Below are 22932 nucleotides of genomic sequence, written 5' to 3'. Positions count from 1 at the left end.
ACTATTCCTACTAAATTTTTGAGTTCAATTTCATTCTTTATTGAACAACAGAAATACTCACTTTGTTGCAGATTTTAAGAAGGTCACTAATTAAAAAAACCACAAAAAAACAAGCGATGAAAAACAACACCACAAACCCCCAATTACGACGACTGAGTTACATCAACAGAACAGTTCCTTTTATGCTGAAAAAGATCACTAAAACACTTAGCAACTCTTTTCAGAAAAGGATAAGGAGAAACTCTGCTGCAAATGCCTGTTCTGGCCTGGCCCGGCCAACTTAAGCAAACGCTGAACAGCAAAGGTCAGAAAAATCTCTTAACAAATTGCAGCAAAATTTTCCTGGACTCTTAACAGCATAAGGAAGATGCTGATGCTCATAACTGCTGAAAGAGATCCAAATCTAAAAAATAAGTAAGTATTGGGTAAGCATATATTTTCTACAAATCAGTCTGCCAACACCAATATTATATTTACACAGCTGGGACGTGTTCATGTTTTGTAAGAAGTAGAATGAAATTTGGAGACAATCCAAAACTTCTCAACTTCTAAAGCTTCCTGTAGAAAAAATTTTTGCCATTCCACTGAGTCTGAGAAACACAAAAAACTTAAAATGTAATCTTTTAAAAAGTTAACTTCTCTAGGAGATCACTGGTTCATTGATGATGCCCAGTCTAAAGTGGAGCTCTGTAACTTTTTACGAGAAACATGGATGTATTTCTCACATTTACAGCACCATCATCCACATTTTACTATTCCATTCTTTTAACAATAGCAGCAAAAAAAGTAAAAAAGTATAAGGTGTAGGTCCACCATTTCTGGAGTCCCTAAAACCGCACAAAGGATCACCTTATTTTTGGTAGATTTATATTGTTAGCTTTTTTGACGCTTTTTTTGTTGTCACTTCCAATAAACAACAGATTCCCTTAACACAATACAATCTACTGACTCAAAACAATTATTATTTATTTTTAAGGACTGAATTAAAATTCAATCCTTAAAAATAGACTCTTAGTCTATTTTTAATTAAGGGACCAAGACTACTTTTGATTTTTTCAATTAATGTAAATGCTGTCCCCTAAAATACAGGCAAGTAAATCAACCAAATGGAGGTAATTATTATCTCTGCCTTTAGACTAACAACTACAACATCAACAAAACTGAATAGGGTGAACTTCAATAAAGAGCTGCAGTTGGACAATGATGAAGATAATATATTATCATGTGAAAAAACCCACCCTAGACAGACACAATACTTCTGGATACTGCTGAAGAGATATTAACTTAATGCATTAATGATGCAAATGCAAATTAAGTAGATAGCAGAAATTATATTAAGCACTGCCTAAACAATACAGATCAAACCCCAAAACATAAAAGCAAGTAAGCTTAAAAGGATCACCTTTGCCAACACTACTACAGAAAACTTTCAAATACCAGATAAATCATAATGCACATTCATATACAGGGTTTTGTTGGTTTTTTTTTTGTATATGTTATAATCTCTTATAGTTTTTCATAGGAAGAATAATTATAATTTTTCATATAAAGAATATATTCTGCAAATTACAGCATAACACTGTCAGGCAAGATTCTAAGAGTGCAAGCTAAAAAAGGTAGTTTTATTTTCAATTTTTTTAATAATATAAATTATCCTGTTAAAAATATTCTTATATAAACTCAAAAGAAAACTGTCGTTGGCTGTACATGGCTAAATCCAGATAATTAAATAATTTTAACTGAGGTTTTGGCATCCTGACAAATAACTGACAGATTTTGATCAATATATCACATACCACTGCTGCTGTACTGTGACCTCATTTGAATGACCACTAGAGGATGCTATGAGAGCAATTAGATACAAGAAAAAAAAAACCACATGGAATATGTCTTTCCTATAAAATAATTTCATTTACAAAAAATGTCAGCTTATGAACTGTTCCAAGGTTATTAATGTTGAAACTAAGAGTATCTTGCAAGCTTTTCAAACATTTGGCAAAAAAAAATGTACCTCAGAAATTCATAAATGCAGATGCTTTCAAAAATAGCAAAAAGTAAGTTTACATCCTCCTTCCGTGTGAGAGAACAGTTTACAACAAAAAAGGTTACATTATTTAAAGTACTCTTATATTTAAAAGTAGGAAACAAGAAACAGCTTTCTAACCAAGTAGATAATTTGATGAATATTCCTTTGGGTATTATACTTAATAAGAAAATAACCTTAGATATGAATGTAATTTAGAATTACAGTTTAACAGATAGTAAATTATTCAGTTGCATACTTACATCATCCATTTTCATGCAAGTGCCAAAATCTGCCAGCTTCAGATGCCCATGCTTGTCTAAAAGCATATTGTCAGGCTTCACATCTCTGTGTATCAAGCCCATGGAGTGAATTGCATCAAGAGCAAGAACAACTTCAGCTGTGTAGAACTTGGCCCATTTCTCAGGCACATCATAATTGCTCATAAGGTTTACAAGATCTCCGCCTGGCATGTATTCCATTACCATGTACAAATATTTGTCATCTTGAAAGGCACAAAATAGCTGCAACAATAAAAAAAAAAAAAAAGGAAAGGAAAAAAATGCAGTTACTTTTCAGACAGCTAGGGAAAAGAATAAAGCCATTTATTCTGATTTTCCTTAAACCTGAGAATATGTTTTCATGATTATTTTTAAAACGCATAAGATATACATTTTTCTATTAGTTATGAGCGTACCTTGAAATTTACTGAACTTCAGAACTCCCTCATTATAATTTTTGATGAAATAAAAAATATTTCCTGATTATTTTAATACTACAGACCTCCATCCATCCATCCATCTCCATGTTTCTGGGCATTAAGAAGTATCACTCAGTGAAAATACAAAGTATCAAATCTACAACAGGGACCATCATGTTCTGATTTGAAAATAGTTCAACGGTGAGCAGCATCTTAGACTGTTTCAAAATTTCCTATATTATAAATTCCTTATCCCTGTACATGTTTGCAAAGTCACTGATGACTTTGTCTAAATCAACACATATTGAAATAAGAAATAAAACTGAAATGAAATGTTTCTATAACACAATAAAAAAGAAACTGTCCTTAGCAATAAAATACTGGTCTGGTATAAGTTGCAGGGAGTATGTTTCCTACTGGCATGATAGTGAAAGTAAATTCAGTATCTTTAAAATGTATTTCAGACCTAGACTGCTGAAGTTTTAGAGATTCCACTCGGTGATAACCAGGTCTGAAAATAACCCGGTCCAGCAAAAAGCATTACTATCAAATGTTCAATGACTGTTGTGAAAAAGCCTCTGAAAGTCTCACCTTTTTTCTCAGGGAATACTTACCTTACCTAAAAAAAGAAAATAATTCACATCTTTAAATTACATGCACAAAATTAAAAGACAGTTGAAAAATAGCATGTGTGGAAAGGACAAAGTCATAATCAGGAAGACTGTGGAGGATGAGCAACTATGAAAGGCAGGTATGTTATTATGGAGATTCGACCTTTAGATTAAAATTACTTGCATAACTAGTGACTGAAGACCTAGATTAGAGATATATATTTTAATACATATATGTTACACTGTATTTGTTTGCATAAATGGATAATATATGCAATATATAGTACAGTAATGCATTGGGTTATTAAAATCAAAATTATTCAAAATAATTTATTTTGTCATAGAGAGAGATACTAATACAATAATAAATAACAGCACTATGTCTTTATCCAGCACTTTTGTTATTGCCCTCAAGGGATTTAATTTAAAAAAAACTAAAAAACTAAAACTAAAACTATCTAGGGCTCTTGTTTCATTTGTTTTTCAAATTCAAAACTAGACAGAGAGAAGCAGTGTGATCTGTCCCAGTTTCTATATCAGAACAGGCCCTACATTTTTTTCAAACCAGCTCAATGTCCTATCCCACTGGACCACATCACCTAAATATATCACACTAATACACTTAATCATAGAAGGCACAATTGCAAGTACACTTTAGTTCATTTGCTATTTACAAATGCATACAAACATTTATATCCTGTGACAGTTTCCTTTGAAAATCCACGTCATGCATTTCTCGTTACTTTCAACTGCATGTGAAAAATAGTTCCTGACAATTACTGTTACTAGAACAAAGAACTAAATAAAAAAATCATCTATGTATTTCAGTATTTCTGCTGAATATAGGCAAGAGCACAGAATATGCTCCAAGAGCAAAACACCTTTGTGTATGAGGTAAAGTGATATGAAAAACACATTAAAAGCTTAAAGCCAGTCTTATTAAATATGCAGAAGCATGGCAATACATATGAGAGCATTTAAATTAATTACTTAAAAAAATTAAGGACTAACAACTTCTCCAAGCATATGCTTTCACTACTCGGTTTGTTAACTGGTGCAATTTCCCAGTTCCAAAAAATGGCAATAATCAGTACTGATTGTTCCCAAAGGCATAATTCACATTACAGCATTTTGATGACACAAGCCACAAGACAGCTGCAACTGATGGTGTTCAAGACCAGATGAAAAAGTCAACTCTCCATTACTCTGATGTGCTGAGTGCTGATGCTCACTACTGACCACTACAAGAAGATGGTTTCAAGCAAACCACTGCTACTGCCCCTTGTCTTGCAGGAGACCAGGACTGCCCACTCATCCATATGTCAAACTGCAGATGAAAGGAGTGACTATTTAAAGTACTCTTAACACCAATTGCCTGTCATCAAATGAGTGTATCATGAGGAAAGACTGGAAATACAAATCACATTTATTTCTACATTCCCATACAGAATTTTTCACAGTTGGAAAGATAACTTCCCTTTTATTCCAAATAATTATGTAGGCATTTCAAAAATCTATTTAATTCTGTTTTATGATGCATTTGTAGTGACTAAAATGCAAATTAATCTACTTTTTAACACAACCAAATATATAAAAACTTAATGAAATTGGTGTAAAAATGGTTTTTTTTAAAGTGAAAGCCTGAACCTAAATCTTGATTTGAGTTTCAATTTAAATTCAAAAACATGCTCAAGACTGGGAAGTATTTATGGCATCAGCATCATTACTATTGCTGTTGTTATTATTTTACACATCTTCCTCACCTGAACCACCCACGGGCTGTTGGCGAAGGCCATGATATCTCTTTCTTCCCAGAAAAAGGCTGAATCTGATCTCTTGATCATTTCAAATTTACTAAGTAGCTTCATTGCATAAACCTTCTGTGTCATTTTATGGCGAACCTGTTGGTTGAGAAAGAAGAGAATCAACCTTGTTAAAATGCCTTGTTAAAAACCTGAGAACAAGCATAGTATGTTTCTGCTATGCGCAAACTGCTCTCTGGAATGTCATGCCTCCAAGTCTTCATACACCAATTTTCTATACAGTAAGGATTTGAGAACTTCCAAACCTAAAAAGAAATACTTAGCTGCTAAAAAAGCCTCATCATAGCAGGAAATAAAGTCTAACTCTGCTTTTATTTTCTTATTCTGAACACTGTATAGCCATTGAATTAATTCATGTTAGAAACTGGGCAAGCAGTCTGCTTCAGCCTCTGCCAATTTTTATTTTACACCAAAACATGATTGCTCCTATTTATTTTCCTAAAAAGTTCTTAAATTCATTTTCAATGGTGCAAAATTAACACAATAAATCTTGTTGGAAAACAGGAATTAAAGCTTTTATTACAAAATATGAAAACATTTTTGAAAACTTAATCTGAATACAGACAAGAAACCAAATCCTTAAATTGCACACTGCAGTCATTACTCAGCTAATTAATCATGAGACATACTACTTTATGAAAAAACTATTAAAGGATCAGGTTTTTAACATTCTTGAGTGTTTCTTACAGAAATTAAGGTGAGAAGTATTCAGCTGTAAGAAGTCTGAGTCATCAGGGACCTTAAGTGTCTGTGTATTTTTTCCTGTTAAAATAAAAAATTCAGTGGACTAGTTTGTGAAACTGATTCATGACAACTGTGAAATACACCAGAAACTGAAGTTATCATTTTCTAGTGCATCTAAAACCTCTCACACCTAGTAAATAAAATAGATCTCCTAACTTCTTAGTTTTGCACAATATCCAAGTATGTTACTTGAAAGAATGTTTAGTAGGCTTTTCTGAACAGCTGTAGATGCAGGTCCATCACATCTTCAGAGAAAAGCTTCTGAGAGGCACCTATTTGGTCTACAGATCTGAGAGCACCAATGTCCTGCTCCTGAAGAGCTGTAAAAATTAATATTGCTGAATGAATAGAAGAAGCATCAGGTGGAAAGAGTAATACTGGAAAAAGTACAACCACAGACAGAAAGAGGATTATTTAAGGAGTTGCCATTCTTCAAATTCAAGATATAGGTGCGAAGGTTTTATTATTAGTATCTTGCATAGTTAAACACTAACAAATAACCTTCTCTACAATTAGGTCAAAAAACCTCCAACCTAACACCAGAACAGAAACATGGCATCTATGTGCATTAATAATTCTATAAGGATATTTTATGAAATTAATTAATCAGTTAGTGAAGGTGTCCTAAAACAGCATTTTGAAAAGCTAACTTCCTCTCACTTACTAAACTCACATGGGATTATTTAGAAAGACTTGGTGGTACACCACAAACTATACTCCCCTAAGTGGAGCTTTTGTAATCCTGCCCAAAACCAGAGGAAACACAAAGACCAGAAAACTCAAAAAGATATTGTTTAACTGAAGATGCATTTTCTGTGTGTAGTGGTTTGAAAGCAAAAGGAGTGAGAGGCTCCAAGTCAGAAATACAATTTAATGAGAAGAAAAGGGAAAAAAGGGAAAATAAAATAAATGCAATAATACAAAAGACCACTGACAGAGTCAGAATACAATCTGAACAAGGTGATGGAAGCAGTCCAAGTTAGGTGATCCTCCTGAAGCAGGGATCTTATAAAAAGGTCTGTCAGTTCTAGTCCTCTGGGAATCCAGTGAGTAAGGGCTGCTTGTACTGTCCCAAATCCCAGCTTATATCCAGGTGAGAATGCTTGGCTCCTCCCCCTGGGTGAAGCATCTCACAATGGGATGATGAGTCATACAGGGGCTCCCTGATGGCCCATTAAAGAGAGATAACTCCCGAAGGGAGTTATCTGTGAGTCATGGCAAGGCATTGATGGGCCATTAACTGAAGGCACCCCAGAGGGAGGGGGGCCTGGGAAGAGCACTGCTCCAACAATTGGATTCATCAGTTCATGAAGATGGTGATAGAATACTTTGTGCACATCCTATACTACAACCCAGGACAATCCACCCCTTATTCTATTACCATTTACATCATGCCCAAATCAATACATTCTTACAGAGATATACAGATATACATACAGAATGAAACCTTACACTGTTCTCACTTAAAATTAGGTCTCCCTGTGGTACAGAATGGGTTTCCTCATCTTTCTGCATTACCCACCAAATGTAACCAGGTCCTTGAGCAAAGACAATCCCATGGATGGGTCTGCCTTGCCTGAAGTGAGATTAATCCAAACACTCTTTCCTAAAATGCCCTTCATGTGTACCACAGGGACTTTGTCTCCATCCACTGTGTGTAAGGGTTCATATTGGGCAGGACCACCTCAATTAATAGACACTTAGGTGTTGATCATCCAGGTGGCTTTGGCTAAATTTATTTCCCAATTCTTGAAGGTCCCCCCACCAAGTGCCTTCAGGGCAGTCTTTAGTAATCCACTGCACCGCTCAACTTCCCCGGCAGCTGGTGCGTGATAGGGAATGTGGTATATCCATTCAATACCATGTTCTCTAGCCCAGGTGTTTATAAGGTTGTTCTTGAAATGGGTTCCATTGTCCGACTCAATTCTCTCGGGGTGCCATGTCTCCACAGGAATTATTTTTTAAGGCCCAGGATGGTGTTCCGGGCAGAGGCATGAGGCACAGGGTGGGTTTCCAGCCATCCAGTGGTGACTTCCACCATGGTCAGCACGTACCGCTTTCCTTGGCGTGTTTGGGGAAGGGTGATATAGTCAATTTGCCAGGCTTCCCCATACCTGTACTTCAGCCATTGTCCACCATACCAGAGACTTCACTTGCTTGGCGTGTTTGATTGCAGCGCAGGTTTCACAGCTGTGGATGACCTGTGAGATGCTGTCCATAGTGAGGTCCACCCCTCGGTCACGGGCCCATTGATATGTTGCATCTCTTCCCTGATGACCAGAGGCATTATGGGCCCAACGAGCTAGGAATAATTCTCCCTTGTGCTGCCAGTCTAGATCCACCTGTGATACTTTCATCTTGGCAGCTTTGTCTACCTGCTCGTTGTTGTGATGCTCATTAGCCCGGCTCTTGGGTACGTGCGCATCCACGTGTTGAACCTTCACGGTCAGCCTCTCTACTCGGGCGGCGATGTCTTGCCAAATGTCAGAGGCCCAGATGGATTTTCCTCTGAGCTGCCAGTTGGCCTTTTTCCAGAGATTCAGCCATCCCCACAGAGCATTAGCTACCATCCATGAGTCAGTGTAGAGATAGAGCCTTGGCCACTTCTCTCATTCAGCAATATCCAAAGCCAGCTGGATAGCTTTAAGCTCTGCAACCTGACTTGATTTGACTTGTCCAACGGTAGCTTGTGCAACTCGTCGTGTGGGGCTCCATGCTGCAGCTTTCCATTTCTGGTTAGCTCCTACAATTCGGCAGGAGCCATCAGTGAACAGAGCATATCGTCTTTCAGTCTCAGGTAGCTCATTATATGGTGGGGCCTCCTCGGCACGTGTTACTTGCTTTTTTTCTTCTTCAGACAATAGTCCAAAAGTCTCACCTTCTGGCCAGTTTGTTATAACTTCCAGAATCCCAGGGCAATTTGGGTTTCCAATACAGATGTGCTGTGTAATGAGGGCAATCCATTTTCTCCATGTGGTATTGGTGGTGTGATGCATGGATAGAACCTTTCCCTTGAACATCCACCCCAACACTGGTAGTCGGGGCGCCAAAAGCAGCTGTGTTTCAGTGCCAATCGCTTCTGAGGTGGCTTGAACTCCTTTACAGGTGGCCAAGATCTCCTCTGTGGGAGTGTAGTTGGCTTCAGAGCCTCTGTAACTTCAGGTCCAGAACCAAATGGTCAGCCTCGAGTCTCCCCAGGCACTTTCTGCCAAAGGTTCCAGGACAAACCATTGTTCCTGGCTGCCGAGTAAAGCACATTCCTCATGTCTGGTCCCGTCCTGACTGGGCTAAGGGCTACTGCATGAGCAATTCTTGCTTGATCTGAACAAAGGCTTGTTGCTGTACAGGGCCCCAGTGGAAATCGTTCTTCTTGTGGGTAACCAGGTAGAGTGGGCTCACAATCTGACTGTTCTCAGGAATGTGCATCCTGTGCATCCTCCAAAAGCGTATGGCACCTAGGAAAGCTTGTGTCTCCTTCTTGTTGGTAGGTGCGGACATGGCAGTGATCTTGCTGATTATCTCTGTGGGGATTTGGCGATGTCCATCTTGCCATTTGACTCCTAGGAACTGGATTTCTTGAGGTTAAGGAACTGGATTCCTTAACCTTACTTTTTTTAATGGCAAAACCAGCTTTCAGCAGAATTTGGATAATCTTCTCTCCTTTCTCGAAGACCTCCCCTGGGGTGTTCCCCCATATGATGATGTCATCAATGTACTGCAGATATTCTGGAGCCTTATCCTTCCCCAGTGCAGCCTGGATCAGTCCATGGCAGATGGTGGGACTGTGTTTTCACCCCTGGGGCAGTCAGTTCCAGGTGTACTGCACGCCCCTCCAGGTGAAGGCAAACTGAGGTCTGCACTCCGCTGCCAAAGGAATGGAGAAGAAGGCATTGGCGATATCAGTGGTTGCATACCACTTTGCTGCTTTGGACTCCAGCTTGAACTGAAGCTCTAACATGTCTGGCACAGCAGCACTCAGTGGTGGCGTGACTTCATTCAGACCACAGTAATCCACTGTCAGTCTCCATTCTCCACTGGACTCATGCACGGGCCAAATTGGGCTATTGAAAGGTGAATGGGCCTTACTGACCACCCCTTGGCTTTCCAGTTTACGGATCATCTCATGTATGGGAATCAAAGAGTCTCTGTCAGTGCGGTATTGCTGATGGTGTACTGTTGCTGTGACAATCGGTACCTGTTGTTCTTCGACTTTCAGCAGTCCCACAGCAGAGGGGTCATCTGAGAGACCAGGCAAAGTATTCAACTGTCTGATGTCTTCTTTCACCACTGAGGCTATCCCAAAAGCCCAACGACATCTTTTTGGGTCTTTGAAATATCTATTCCTGAGATAGTCTATGCCAAGGATGCATGGGGGCTCTGAGCCAGTCGCAATGGGGTGTTTTTGCCACTTGTTTCTGGTTAAACTCACTTCAGCCTCTAATAAAGTCAGTTGCTGGGACCCTCCTGTCACCCCTGTAATAGAAATGGATTCTCTTCCTACATATCTTGATGGCATCATGGTACATTGGGCCCCAGTGTCAATCAATGCCATGTATTTTTGTGGGTCAGATGTGCCAGACCATCGGATCCACACAGTCCAGCAGATCTGATTGTCCCTTTCCTCTTCCTGGCTAGAGGCCGGGCCCCCCTATTCCTGGTCATCACATACATTGTTCTCTTCCTGTAAATATTTTTCTGAGGTCCCTTCAAGAGGATCAGTCATATCATCATTCCTGTACCGTCTGGAGTTCTGCACACGAGAAACCGGAGCAATATTGATTCTAGATGAGCTTCTCCTGGTACGTGTTTCTCTTTTCAGTTCACGTACCCAGACCGCTAAGGAGGAGGTGGGTTTTCCATCCCACTTGTCATGTCTTCTCCATACTCTCGAAGAAAAGATCAGAGGTTACCTCGGGGTGTGTATCCTCTCTCTCTGGCTGGGAGACGCCTGCTCCTAATGGCAGAGACTCTTGTCAGCTCTGGTGAGATATCATAAATTTCTTCCTTAAGTTCTTTTTCCAGTTTCTGATGGCCTTCTTCAATCAAGCTCCGGACTTGCTCAGCCAGTCTTGTTTCCACAGATGAGACATGGGCATGAACCGGGGCGGTGACAGTGTCCTCATAAATCCTTAGTTTATTAGCCAGGACACCCACCTTGTCCTCACCTTCTCTCCATTGCAGTGTTGCCAGGTAACGTGAGTACATCTCTGGTCCAAGCCGTGCAAATCTCAACCACATCTGTGATGTGCACCAGACATCATCTGGGCTCTTAGGAAATCTCTCTTCTTCTGCAAAAATGATTTCCAGCACAGCAAATTCCCTCAGGCATTGGATACCCTGTTCTACTGTGCTCCATTTTCCTTGGCGCCCTTGGAGATCTTCTTTACAAAGGTATCTGTCTTTCACACTTGTTAGCAGTCACTGCCAGAGTTTTCTTGGAATTGGGTTTTCGCAATTCTCTGGTCAATGACCACAGCCCGGGACAGTGATCCCAGTTGCCTGGCCTCAATTCCATCCAGAATGGTGTCATTGGCTGCAGCGTCCCAGAGGCAGAGCAGCCAGGTGAGGATGGACTCGTTGGTCTGGCAGGTGAATTCCCTTCGCAGGTCACGCAATTCACCCAGAGATAGAGAGCAAGTGATGATCTCTGTCTCTGTCTCTTCAGCTGGGTGCGAAGGTCCTGCTCCATCCTCGTCAGTCGCTATGCGGACTGATTTGCTCCTTGGTTTCTTCTTCTGAGTGGTGGCAACTGCTACTGGTTTAGGCTGTTCCGGTTTAGTACTCTGAACTAGAGTACTCTGAACTGCAAGCCACGCAGAGAAGACAAAGCAGGACTAACAGCAACATCATGCTGTCCTTGGCATCCAGAAGGTACTCAAAATTTTCAAAAACTGCTGCGTTTGTTTCATGCCTGAAAAGTTGGAAAAAAAAATTATTCTTTACTCCTCCCCACAGGGGCTGGGTGAGATTGTCGAGGGCCCAGATGTAGCATCCTAGACTACAAGAAGAATACAAAACTGGGTATATGTTCTGAATGATGATCATTGCCTCGGAGTTTATCAAGCAATGGACATAATAGACCAATAAAGCAATTTTAGTACCATACTCTGTTCTATGCAGGAGTATTAAGACCAGCAGATAGTGCCCCATGTGTGGAAAAATATAGAGAGATAAGTATAAGACACATGTAAGCATGTTAAGCATCATAGCAAACAGGTGTCTTCTTCAATAAAAAATTCTAATTCTGACTTTTCTCAGTGCCTCTGCCACACATTGGGCACCAAAAATATGTAGTGGTTTGAAAGCAAAAGGAGTGAGAGGCTCCAAGTCAGAAATACAATTTAATGAGAAAAAAAGGGAAAAAAAGGGAAAATAAAATAAATGCAATAATACAAAAGACCACTGACAGAGTCAGAACACAATCTGAACAGGGTGATGGAAGCAGTCCAAGTTAGGTGATCCTCCTGAAGCAGGGATCTTATAAAAAGGTCTGTCAGTTCTAGTCCTCTGGGAATCCAGTGAGTAAGGGCTGCTTGTACTGTCCCAAATCCCAGCTTATATCCAGGTGAGAATGCTTGGCTCCTCCCCCTGGGTGAAGCATCTCACAATGGGATGATGAGTCATACAGGGGCTCCCTGATGGCCCATTAAAGAGAGATAACTCCCGAAGGGAGTTATCTGTGAGTCATGGCAAGGCATTGATGGGCCATTAACAGAAGGCACCCCAGAGGGAGGGGGGCCTGGGAAGAGCACTGTTCCAACAATTGGATTCATCAGTTCATGAAGATGGTGATAGAATACTTTGTGCACATCCTATACTACAACCCAGGACACTGAAACTTAACAGTGATGCTCTGCAATGTATTCAATAGTTTACAATTCCTAAAGTCGCTGTGGACTCTTGCCTACATGCAGTTAGAGTAGCTGCCTGCATATAAAAAAGCAACTATCTCCCATGACTTGGAGAAAAAAATTCTTCAGAGTCAGCCTAGCCTGAATGGAGAGGCAAAGTAAATACAGGCAGGGGGCCCAAAATCAGTCTGTATACCTCTCTGAACAGTGCCAATGGGCTATTGGCTACATGACTTCTTGACAAAATTTCAAGATAGGCTCTTTCTCTGTACAAATCCAAAGCAATAACAAGGATACTGGCACACCCAGAGACTTAGTGTGTCTTGGCACACCTTGCAGGTGAGCAGATCTACCGCTGACATTCCTCCTTTTATCAGCACCATGGCCCCTGGAGACAGCCTTTTGAGCTGCTAGTCACTGTGCTCTTTACTCAGAGCTATATTTGTACATAAAGAGATTGGTTCATACAGCAGATTATTCACATATTAAACTGTCATGATGTTTCAGTTTCTTCCAACTGTTAAAATGAACTGCCAAATTTAAACTGTAGCTCACCAGAGTAACTCTCAAAATAGGTAGGAAAATCCCTACATGCCATTAGCACTGAGTAACATGGCTTTGTTTAACTCATGAAAATGCATTAAGAAAAAAGAATTTCATTCTACTGTGCTTCAACAATTTAATACTTTCAACAAACAAAATGCATCCATAATTTCCCCAGCATTCACATGGGAAGACAATCTGTAGGTAAAGAAAATAACACATCCATTTGAAGTTATCAGATTTAGTACATAGTATTGGTAATGGTACCACTGGTCTCTTCTATGGTTTTGAAAAAAAGATGATCCTTGAATGGAATTTTAAAATTAACTCTGAGGCTTGAAGTAATTACAGGTATCCTAAAATACTTCATAGAGCCATAAGAAATGACTACAGATAGAGTATCAAAGTTCACGTCCTGACAAATTTCAGGTAATAAAACATGATTGCTTTATCTGCTTTACTCCAGAACTGTACATCAGCAGTGGATGGGTAATTAAACCTAATAAACAAAGCACTTAATGAAGAAAAATAAACCAGCATCTGTTTACACAGGCCATGACAACCACTGGCTAGCAACACTAAGATATCAGACAGTAAAGACAAATTTCACCCAAACACAAGGAAGTGTTAACTTTGCTTTAGTTTTCTCATCCAGTACATGAGCAGGTCAGTCTGCTGTGTCACTGCAACATTACAGCCCTTCATGGTTAGACCTGGGAGAAGGAACTAATGATAAATTTCAAATCGAGATGATTTTCCACAAGTGAAAACAAACAAGAGGAGCTCAGGATGTGCTTTCATAAATAACTGTTTCTGCATAAACCAGAAGTAACCTATTAAGCACCATAATTCAATTTTTCTGTCTGCCCTAGACACCAGTCACTTTTATTCATGGCACTGTGTAAGAGAAGAAGTGATCTGGCAGATGGCAATCATTTTATTCACTTTCCCCATCCCTACAGACCCAGCAAAACCAGAGACCAGAACACAAGTGTGGCGTTTAATACTTCAGGATTTATAGGGAAATTGTTTCTCCACCACAGTCAGATGCTCAGACCAGAGTCATCTGATCTCTCTTTAATTGGGCTATTTCTTAAATTTTTTGGAAGAGAGATGAAGAGGAAAAATCAAGCCTTTTTAAAAAATCTAGCTGTAAGACACAACATTAAAGAATGTGTTTCACTTTCTTGACAGAATCTGGAAAATTGATTGCTTCATATCACTTCTTTAGCAAGAAAATGTTATACTGGAGCAGAAGACTAAGGGAAAACAAAATGAAAAGGGTCATAGCTGACTATTTTATCCTGCAAACATTACAGGCCAAAAAAATGAGCGTACTAATATAACCATTAGAAACATATAATAAATATTTGTGCCACAATTCTTATGCACAATAACACATACTGATAACACAACATTAATTAATTTAACTCATGTATTTAATCACGTTTTATTTATGGATCTTTCTGTATTTAATCCCCACTGAAGCAAAATTCTATTTTGATCACAGAAAGTGTTGCAAAATATTTTTGTTACCGCAAATCCATCATCTGCAACAGTGGTGTTAATATTTTGAATGGAGTAGAAATAGATAGAGCTTAATTCAATAGTTTAAACTTGTACCATACCTTGTGAGGCAAAAAACTGAGGTATGTATGTCCACATCAGCAGCTAATATTAGTTCAGATCTGCAGTTGTATTTACTAGTCCACTGTTTTTCAGCTGTAAGACTGCTGATGATTACAGTAACATGATGATTTCTACTTGCATTTTTACTCTCCAGAAAAAGTGTTCTTTTAAATTTGCATGAAGCATAAAAGAGCTCTATATGAACACACAGAAGTTTCTTTCTTTCTTTCCAATACCAGGGATTCTTGTTTTTTTTTGAAGGGCTTATTAAAGATTAAAACAACAACAACAACAACAACAACAACAACAACAACAACAACAAAAAAAAAAAAAAACCAAAAACCAAAAAACCCAAAACAAAGCAAACAAAAAAAACAACCACAAACATAAAAACACAACAGCAATACAACCTAAACCCCATCATTGTATGACCAGGTTACTAGGCATTTTGTCATTGCATTTTAATGGTCAGGAAAAATGAAAAATAAAGTTTGTCTTCAGACCCCTCAAAATGCCCAACTGAATTGTGTGTACAGTACAAAAAAATCATCTCTTCTTAAAAATTTAGATTGTGTATGACATGGTGAATTAATGAACAAATGAGGACCTTCTATTTAAAATGAAATGTTAAAAAGAAAATAAAAATAATTTAGAAAAACCTTTCTATTCTTAAGAAATCCACATATGAAAAAAATGTGTTTTCATTCTTGAAGCACATCAAAAATATAATTCTCTTGGGTGCTTCCAGAAAATATATCAGTGTGACATCTAAAAAGGCACGTGACTTCTGTTATTGAGACTTGCTCTTTTTCATCTCCTATCCCCTCAATAAATGGACAGGGAACTTTGCTCCTTACAACTCGATTTTTTACTGACTTCAGAAGCCAGTGCACAAGGAACGTCTTTCTTCACTGCTCCATGTGGATTAATATAAAGATACAAATGTCTGATAGAAGATTTTAAACCATTTGATGTGACTGTCATTGAAAAGACATGGAGTAGACTGCATTCTTACAAACACCCTGCAGCAGGCCCTTCACAAGAAAGCAAAGTTCTGCTTAAGGTTTTGGTTTTGTTTTTAATTTCTTGACTACAAGGATATAAAATCATTTACATAATAATTCTTTAAAGTCTTTCTAGGAAATGAGGATTTTTGAAACTACTCCACTCCATACTTCATTCACTCTTCTGGACAAAAAACAAGTGTAAATGACCCTGAGAGAAATAGGGAAGAGGGTGCTACATTCTCATGTTACTAGAATTGGATGAAGTTGTCTTAAAAATTTACACAGATGAAGAAAAACTACTGATTAGATGTTGCTATCTCCCACACTAATCACATTTAAATTTGCAAATTGCCCATGAGTCATGCAAATAATATTATGCTAGTCAGAGGGTTTTTTTCCCAGTTCCAACAAATTTCAGCCACACTAATATGGAAAATACAAAGAATTTTATAAATAGATCATAAATTTATTGTAATTATACACTGTGTACCTCCTATAAGCTCTTCACAGCTTAGATCTTACCACACTACTCAACAAAACTCCACCATATCTTTATATTTTCCAAAATGGTTATACATTACAAGACAATATGGTTTTCCCAGCTTCTTACTGCAAAATTACCACAGAGCAGTAAAATGCCAGTTCCAGGTCAAAAAAGTACAAGTGAAAGGATAATTATTGTTACCTCGTGGTAACAAGATAACAAGCTTAAACTGCAGCAAATTAATTGCCCCCCTTTCCATTGCCTTGCTTCATAACTCTCTTCCTCTAAAAATGCTCACGTAGAAAATCACTATGGATCAGCTGGTGCACAGTTAGCTCACGATAACTTGTCCTTAATGTTTGTATCCTAGACTCTATTTGGCAGTTACATCCAATACTTATTTCAAAACTGGCATATCAATCTATCTTACACATATGTTCACATTTTTGTGCCGCTTATCAGATAGTAGGACTTATAAGTCCTGGAAAAATCAAAATTAAATGAAAATCAGACTACATGTGATATACCAAGTCACTTTTTGTAGTTTGATTACCTTTTCTTAATAACAGAGTTTCTCTGCAATAGAAATTTTAAAAGTAATCCCATACATACTTGAGATATCACACTGCAATCAATGTCAAGGGGACAAGGTTGAGAAAAGAATCTTTTAAAAATCCTATGAGTCACGTCACTTAAAATACAATGCAAGCATCATAACTGTAGGAACAAAACAACAATCTTCTGTCACAGTGTTCACCTGCTTTTTGTAGAAGGTTTCAGATATTGTTATACAGTGATAGTTGTGGCAAAAAAGATTTAGAATTGCCATGAACTGCCTTTTTGATTTTGATCAAAGGATAGAAAACATTCCTGAGTTCTTCCCTTCCTATCCATGATATTTTAAAATCAGATTTACTGTTTACTATGCACAGCAGATACAGATTGAAAGAATCTCTCAATACAATGAAAATTACATTTGTTCTTTTGAAGAATGAATTTTTAAATATAAAATATGAAGATTGAGGAAAATCTTGGCTAAAGCTATTAATCTGTCTAAACATTACATAACATTACATTCTTACCAGCTGCACTTCTCCAAAAGCCCCTCTTCCAATCACCTTAACAACATCATAGTCTTCAGCTTTCATTTGCAATGCTCGGATTTTTTCTACAATCTTCTCATCTAAAATGAATGAAACAGAAGTTGTGATAATGCATGTATTAACAGAACACAGAATTTCAGCTATTCATTTAGAGTAAAAATAAGCTCTTTTTATTCAAAAGTTTAGAGCCTTCTTTGTAGTTCTTGAAATCTGTAGTTACTTTTAATATCCCCTTTCATTATTCTTTGGAAACTATTAAACCTCTACCTTTAGCTGTAACAACTGAAATATCTTTCATATTTTGCTGACTGTTATTTCACACCTTTATTAATCACTCACGAGCTTATGGAAAGACTCTGGTAATGAAGAGGGCCAGAGATGCCTATCTGGAATTTTCAATCATTCCTTGCTACCTGCTGCGCTCCCAGGATCCACTGACACTCCACTGATAATGCTGAGGTGGAGTATGTGGTACACAAAAAGCACTGCAGGTGCAACCTGCTCCTACACACCTGGAGGGTTCAACGACAATCACATGGCAAGGAATGTGACTCAACCTTCATGTACAACTGCAGATCACACCAAGATCTGGCACATCCACTTATCCATTCCATACGAAACATTGATTCAAGTTTACACATGTATGTAACTGCTGGCCATCTCAAAGTGCTTTTTTGGTGTCCATCACATGTGAAGTTCTACACTTCTTAAATTTATGTCTACAATGCTCTGTTCAGCATTCTGCAGATAAGCACTGCCTGTCAGAATGTGTCTTATCAGCAGCTGTAGAATCTGTAAAAGGGAAAACAGTGACACTCTGATCTCTGACAAGTTCTAAAACCACACAAGGTCCTAGACTTTTTAATTCTGTAAAAAAATTAAATTTATGCTATGAATGCATTCCTGGCTAATTGCATTTTTCAAATCTATTCTTATTATGAGGACAAAAGGTAATGGAATCAGTGAATGGAATCCATAATACTGGAGGTAATCTGAGGCATGACAAGCCCCTACACACACTTAGAGGAAGAACAAAACAAAGCAAAACAGGTGGCTGGAGCAAGAAATCTACCAGGGAAGAACATGAAATTGTATGAAAAGCTGTGGATGCTTATATTCAGAGAGGGGTAGAGGTTTATATTGTGAGATCCCTGTTTAGGGTCAAATACCATGGAATTTTATCCCTAGAAAAGCATTAAAGAGGATCTCAGATCTGAATACAGGGGAGAAAAGAATCAGAAATACAGTTAATCCAGTATGACATTAAAGATGACATGGTCCAAGGGAGTTAATGATAAGAACATCTAGTAAATAGCTTAACCATTCCCACATATTCATGAAGAGCAGCTTGGCAGGCTACAAGCAATCCAGGAGATGCCTGACCATCAGGAACACTTCTTTTCTTCCAAACAAGCAATAAGCCAAATCAGGAAGGCACACTGATTTATTACTCACAAACAAGAATGAACTGGCTCAGCAAGACAAAGTCTGTGGCAGACTTGGCAGAATCAACTGTGAGATGGTGGAATTTAAAACTCGAACAGACCGAAGAAGGAAAATAGCAGACCTTGGACTTCAGGAGAATAGACTATGGCTCATTTGGAAAACCCACTGGCAGGATCCCATGAAAAGCTGCTGTGAAGGGCAGAGAAGTGGGCTGATCTTCAAATATTACACGTTCTCAGCACAAGAACAGTCTGTTCTAGTTAGCTAGAAATCAAGCAGGAATGGCAACAAGCCAGTCTGCCTAAATGGGCAACCTCTGCCTCAAGTCAAGCACAAAAGGTAAAGGTTTGGAACATGGAAGATGAGCTGGGTTACCCAGCAGGAAACTCCCCAACAAGAAAAGATGGAACTGGGAAAGCCGAGCTCAGCTAGAACTGAAACTAGCCAGGATTATGAAGGTAAATAAGGGACTCTATAAATACACTGGAAATAAAAGAAAGAATGAGACAAATATTGTCCCACTGCTCTCAGTGAGAGAGGTGATCTAGTACCAGGGACGTGGAGCAGTCAATGGCTTTTTTTCTTCACTCTCAAGCCCTGCTCAGAGGCATCCCAGCTCTTTGAAGCCAACAGCAGAGTGTGGGGCAGCACAGTATCACAGTATGTAGAAGAAGATATAAGTTAAGGACCAGTGAAGAAAACTTGGCATATACCAAGTCTTGAGACAATACAGGATGCATCCAAGTGTGCTGAAAAAAACAGTCAAGACCATTACCAGGTTGTTCTTATCACCTTTGAAAACTCATGGCAATTTGGGAAGGTGATGACTGCTAAAGTGCAAATGTCATGTCCACGTTCTAAAAGGGTAACAAGGAGGCTACAGGGTGGAACCGCAGCCTAATCACACTGCCCAAGATGATAATGGAGCAAAATCCTTTAGGAATCTACTTCCAAGCACATGATGCACATGGAAGGATAAGAACAGCCAGAACGGATCTGAAAAGGACAAACTGCGTTTGATTTCCTGAAACCTGATTTCCTTCAATGATGAGAAGTCTGTCTTGGTGGACACAAAGGGAAAGCAGTACATTTCCTTGACTGTAGCATGACTTCCAACACAGCATCTCAAAGTATCTTGGTAGCCAATACCAGGCTGACATGGATTGCACAGAGAAATTACCAGGTGAGTGGGAAAGTTGCTGGAGTCTCAGCCAGTGGTTTTAAGTTCAGAGCTGATAGACTGGAGGACAGGGTGGCTTCTATGAATAACTCAGACAGATGAGTAATGAGCAGACAGGAAGCTCGCACTTCAACAGCAAGTGCAGAGTTCGGTAGCTGGGATGGAACAGCACCACACAAAAGAATAGGATGCACTCACCATCTAGAAGGCACTATGAGAAAGATGACCTGACAGCCCGGGTGGACAACAAGCCAAGCAGAGAAGACGAGCAGCCAGCCTTTGCACTGACTATGTGCAAGTATGTGTTGGTAAATGCACAGCCAGTATGGTGAGGAAAGTAGATTTCCTCCCTTATCTGTCATTTAATAATATGGAATATTATTTCTAACTTTGAGGTCCTTGGTGCACAAAAAATACCAAACATTCCCTAGCTTCATGGAAGACAACCAAGATGCTCACATGATGCTCAAGAGAAGCTGAGAGAACTGAAACTGTTCTGGTTTGGGATGGATAAATGATTGGCCTCAACTAAAGTTGAAAAGAGGTTTTACCTCTGAGGGGTACAAAGTGAAATGACAAGAGTCACGAGACAAGATGAAATCCCAGAACTCCTATATTGTAAGAAAAGAATAGTAAGAATTGGGCAAAGGTGCGACTGCCAAGTGGAGTTGAAAAACCTCCACCTTCAGAAATTCTCAAAATTCAGCTGCACAAGAACCTGAACAATCTGATAGAACATCACACTGGTTTGACTTTGAGCAGAGTTGGACCAGGTGGCCTCCAGAGATCCTTCCTAACCTGTGGAACGCAAAAGTGCAACTGTAAGTTACTTCTAAGGAAAAGACTGGGTGCAACAGGGAAGGGGAAAGATTAATGTTACCATGGGGGAATGATCTGCTAGTAAAGTTGCAAGGACTGAGGCAATTAAAATCTCCATAAGTAAACAAATCTGCTACATTCAGTGTACTAATAAGACTGAAGTAATTCAGTGTCAACAGGAAGAGAATTTAAGAGAATTGTGATGTTGTTTGTATATTGAACGATGAAGGCCTAGACTAAAAGCATATGAAAGCAACTGTGCCCACACCAAGTTTATTATTTTTGTTAATAATGTGACTTAATTTTGCAAATTGTGGAGGGAATGCTGTGTTTGGAAGTAAACTGCAGATCACAAGCCCTGGTACTAGACAAGGAGGATATATACAAATTCACAGGAAACAGCAGTAGAGAAAGAGTATCAGCAAACTTCAAGTCACAGAGAATGTGCAGTTACATGTTTGAATACAATGTTCCATCTCATGAGACATGGGAATGATGTGAGTTATTTTAAAATGTTTCTGACATGTTTCAGTGTTTTCAAATATGTGAAATAAGAAGGGATCTAAACACATTGAAAAGTAGTGTGTAGCTTTAAGCAGCTCAGTTTTTGAGAAGAAGCTCACATGAATACTTCTGTAGAAGGTAGAAACTATCAACAAAGTTACTACGGCTCCAGTGAAACTCTTCAAGCATTAAATAATGCAAACAAGCAATGAAAAACCAAAAACCATATGAAACAACTGAGGAGTTACTAGTTTTATCATCCCTGTGAAATGCTGAGAATGGAGAAATCCTACTTGCTTTGCTAAAAGATAGAATAGAATAGAACAGACTATAGCCCTTCAGCTCAAAGGGTCCCACAGAAACCATCACTGCCTCACTATTTCCACAGTAACCATCACTGCCTCACTATTTCCACAGTAACCATCATTGTCTCACTATTTCAGGGCTGACCAACAGTTAAATGTTGTTAAATACGTCTTAAACACAGACAAGTTCAGGACATTGATTGCCTCTCAAGGAAGCCTGTTCCAGCGTCTGACCACTCTCTGTGAAGAAATGCTTCACAATGTCCTGTCTGAATCTCCTCTGGTGAAGCTTTGGACCATTCCCATATATCCTGTCACTGCATCCCAGGAAGAGCTCAGCCCCTCTCTCTCCACGTTCCCCCTCTTTAAAGAGCAATGAGGTCATTCCTCCTAATTCCTTTTACTAAAATTTAATAATCTCTGTTAATAATAATACCACAGAGGGATGCAAGTGCTGGCAAAGTATTAGTTACACAGATGGATTGTCTATTTTGGCATAAAATATGACAGATATAAAACATATAATCAATGCATGGAACTAACCTGAAACAAAAGACTGGGATGCAAGAAGGCAAGCTTAGATTAACCCTGAAGCCACATCATAATTGCAACATACTGGATTGTAAGATTTAGTTCATGTATCACATAACATGATCTAATTCAGGGTGCAGAAGACCTTTCCAACAGCAGCCTTTTTATAGTGGTCTGAATTTTCACATTTCACACAAATGAGTTTGAAAATTCTGGCATCTGTGCATACATCTCATGAATTTGCAACAGCACAAAGCCCAGCAGAAGAAAAATGTTATGTTTAAAAGAAGGACTCCCCAGCTGCAGGATGCAATGGAATCTTATAGAAATATTGTGACATTTGAGTGAAAGTCCTAAAACATGAGAATACCATCACCTATGACTCAGTTTTCTTCTTTAACACAGGAAGGAACAGGAATGCTAGATACAAACAGTCTTTAAAGACAGCTTTTGATTTACTATTTTAAAATGGCACTATAGCTTTTAAACAAATGAAGTTTCTCTTTCTGAAAGGGTATAGCGTTTGGATCAGTCACTGACAGCTGGCAGCAAGAATGTGGCTGAAGGCTGTAAATGTTTGTGAAAATAGAAAAAATACCTGTCTAGGAGAGTAAAGGGGAACGATGAGG

The 22932-nt window shown here is 38.8% G+C and overlaps 1 protein-coding gene across 4 annotated transcripts in view; it reads right to left on the bottom strand.

Annotated features, from left to right (window-relative positions):
* The window catches only part of ROCK2 (Rho associated coiled-coil containing protein kinase 2), a 113727-nt gene that overhangs the window by 46303 nt on the left and 44492 nt on the right, over positions 1-22932 (bottom strand). For all 4 annotated transcript variants that reach the window (XM_066314792.1, XM_066314793.1, XM_066314795.1 and 1 more), the window contains exons 3-5: positions 17498-17598; positions 5098-5235; positions 2287-2547 (exon numbers count right to left, since the gene is read on the bottom strand). In XM_066314792.1, coding sequence (XP_066170889.1) covers positions 2287-2547; positions 5098-5235; positions 17498-17598 — 500 coding nt within the window. The remainder of the gene's footprint in view (positions 1-2286; positions 2548-5097; positions 5236-17497; positions 17599-22932) is intronic.

This window comes from Sylvia atricapilla, chromosome 3 (assembly GCF_009819655.1).
Source record: "Sylvia atricapilla isolate bSylAtr1 chromosome 3, bSylAtr1.pri, whole genome shotgun sequence".
Lineage (NCBI taxonomy): Eukaryota > Metazoa > Chordata > Aves > Passeriformes > Sylviidae > Sylvia > Sylvia atricapilla.
Note: the sequence above shows the minus strand (reverse complement) of the source record. Positions and strands in the feature narration are given on the sequence as shown.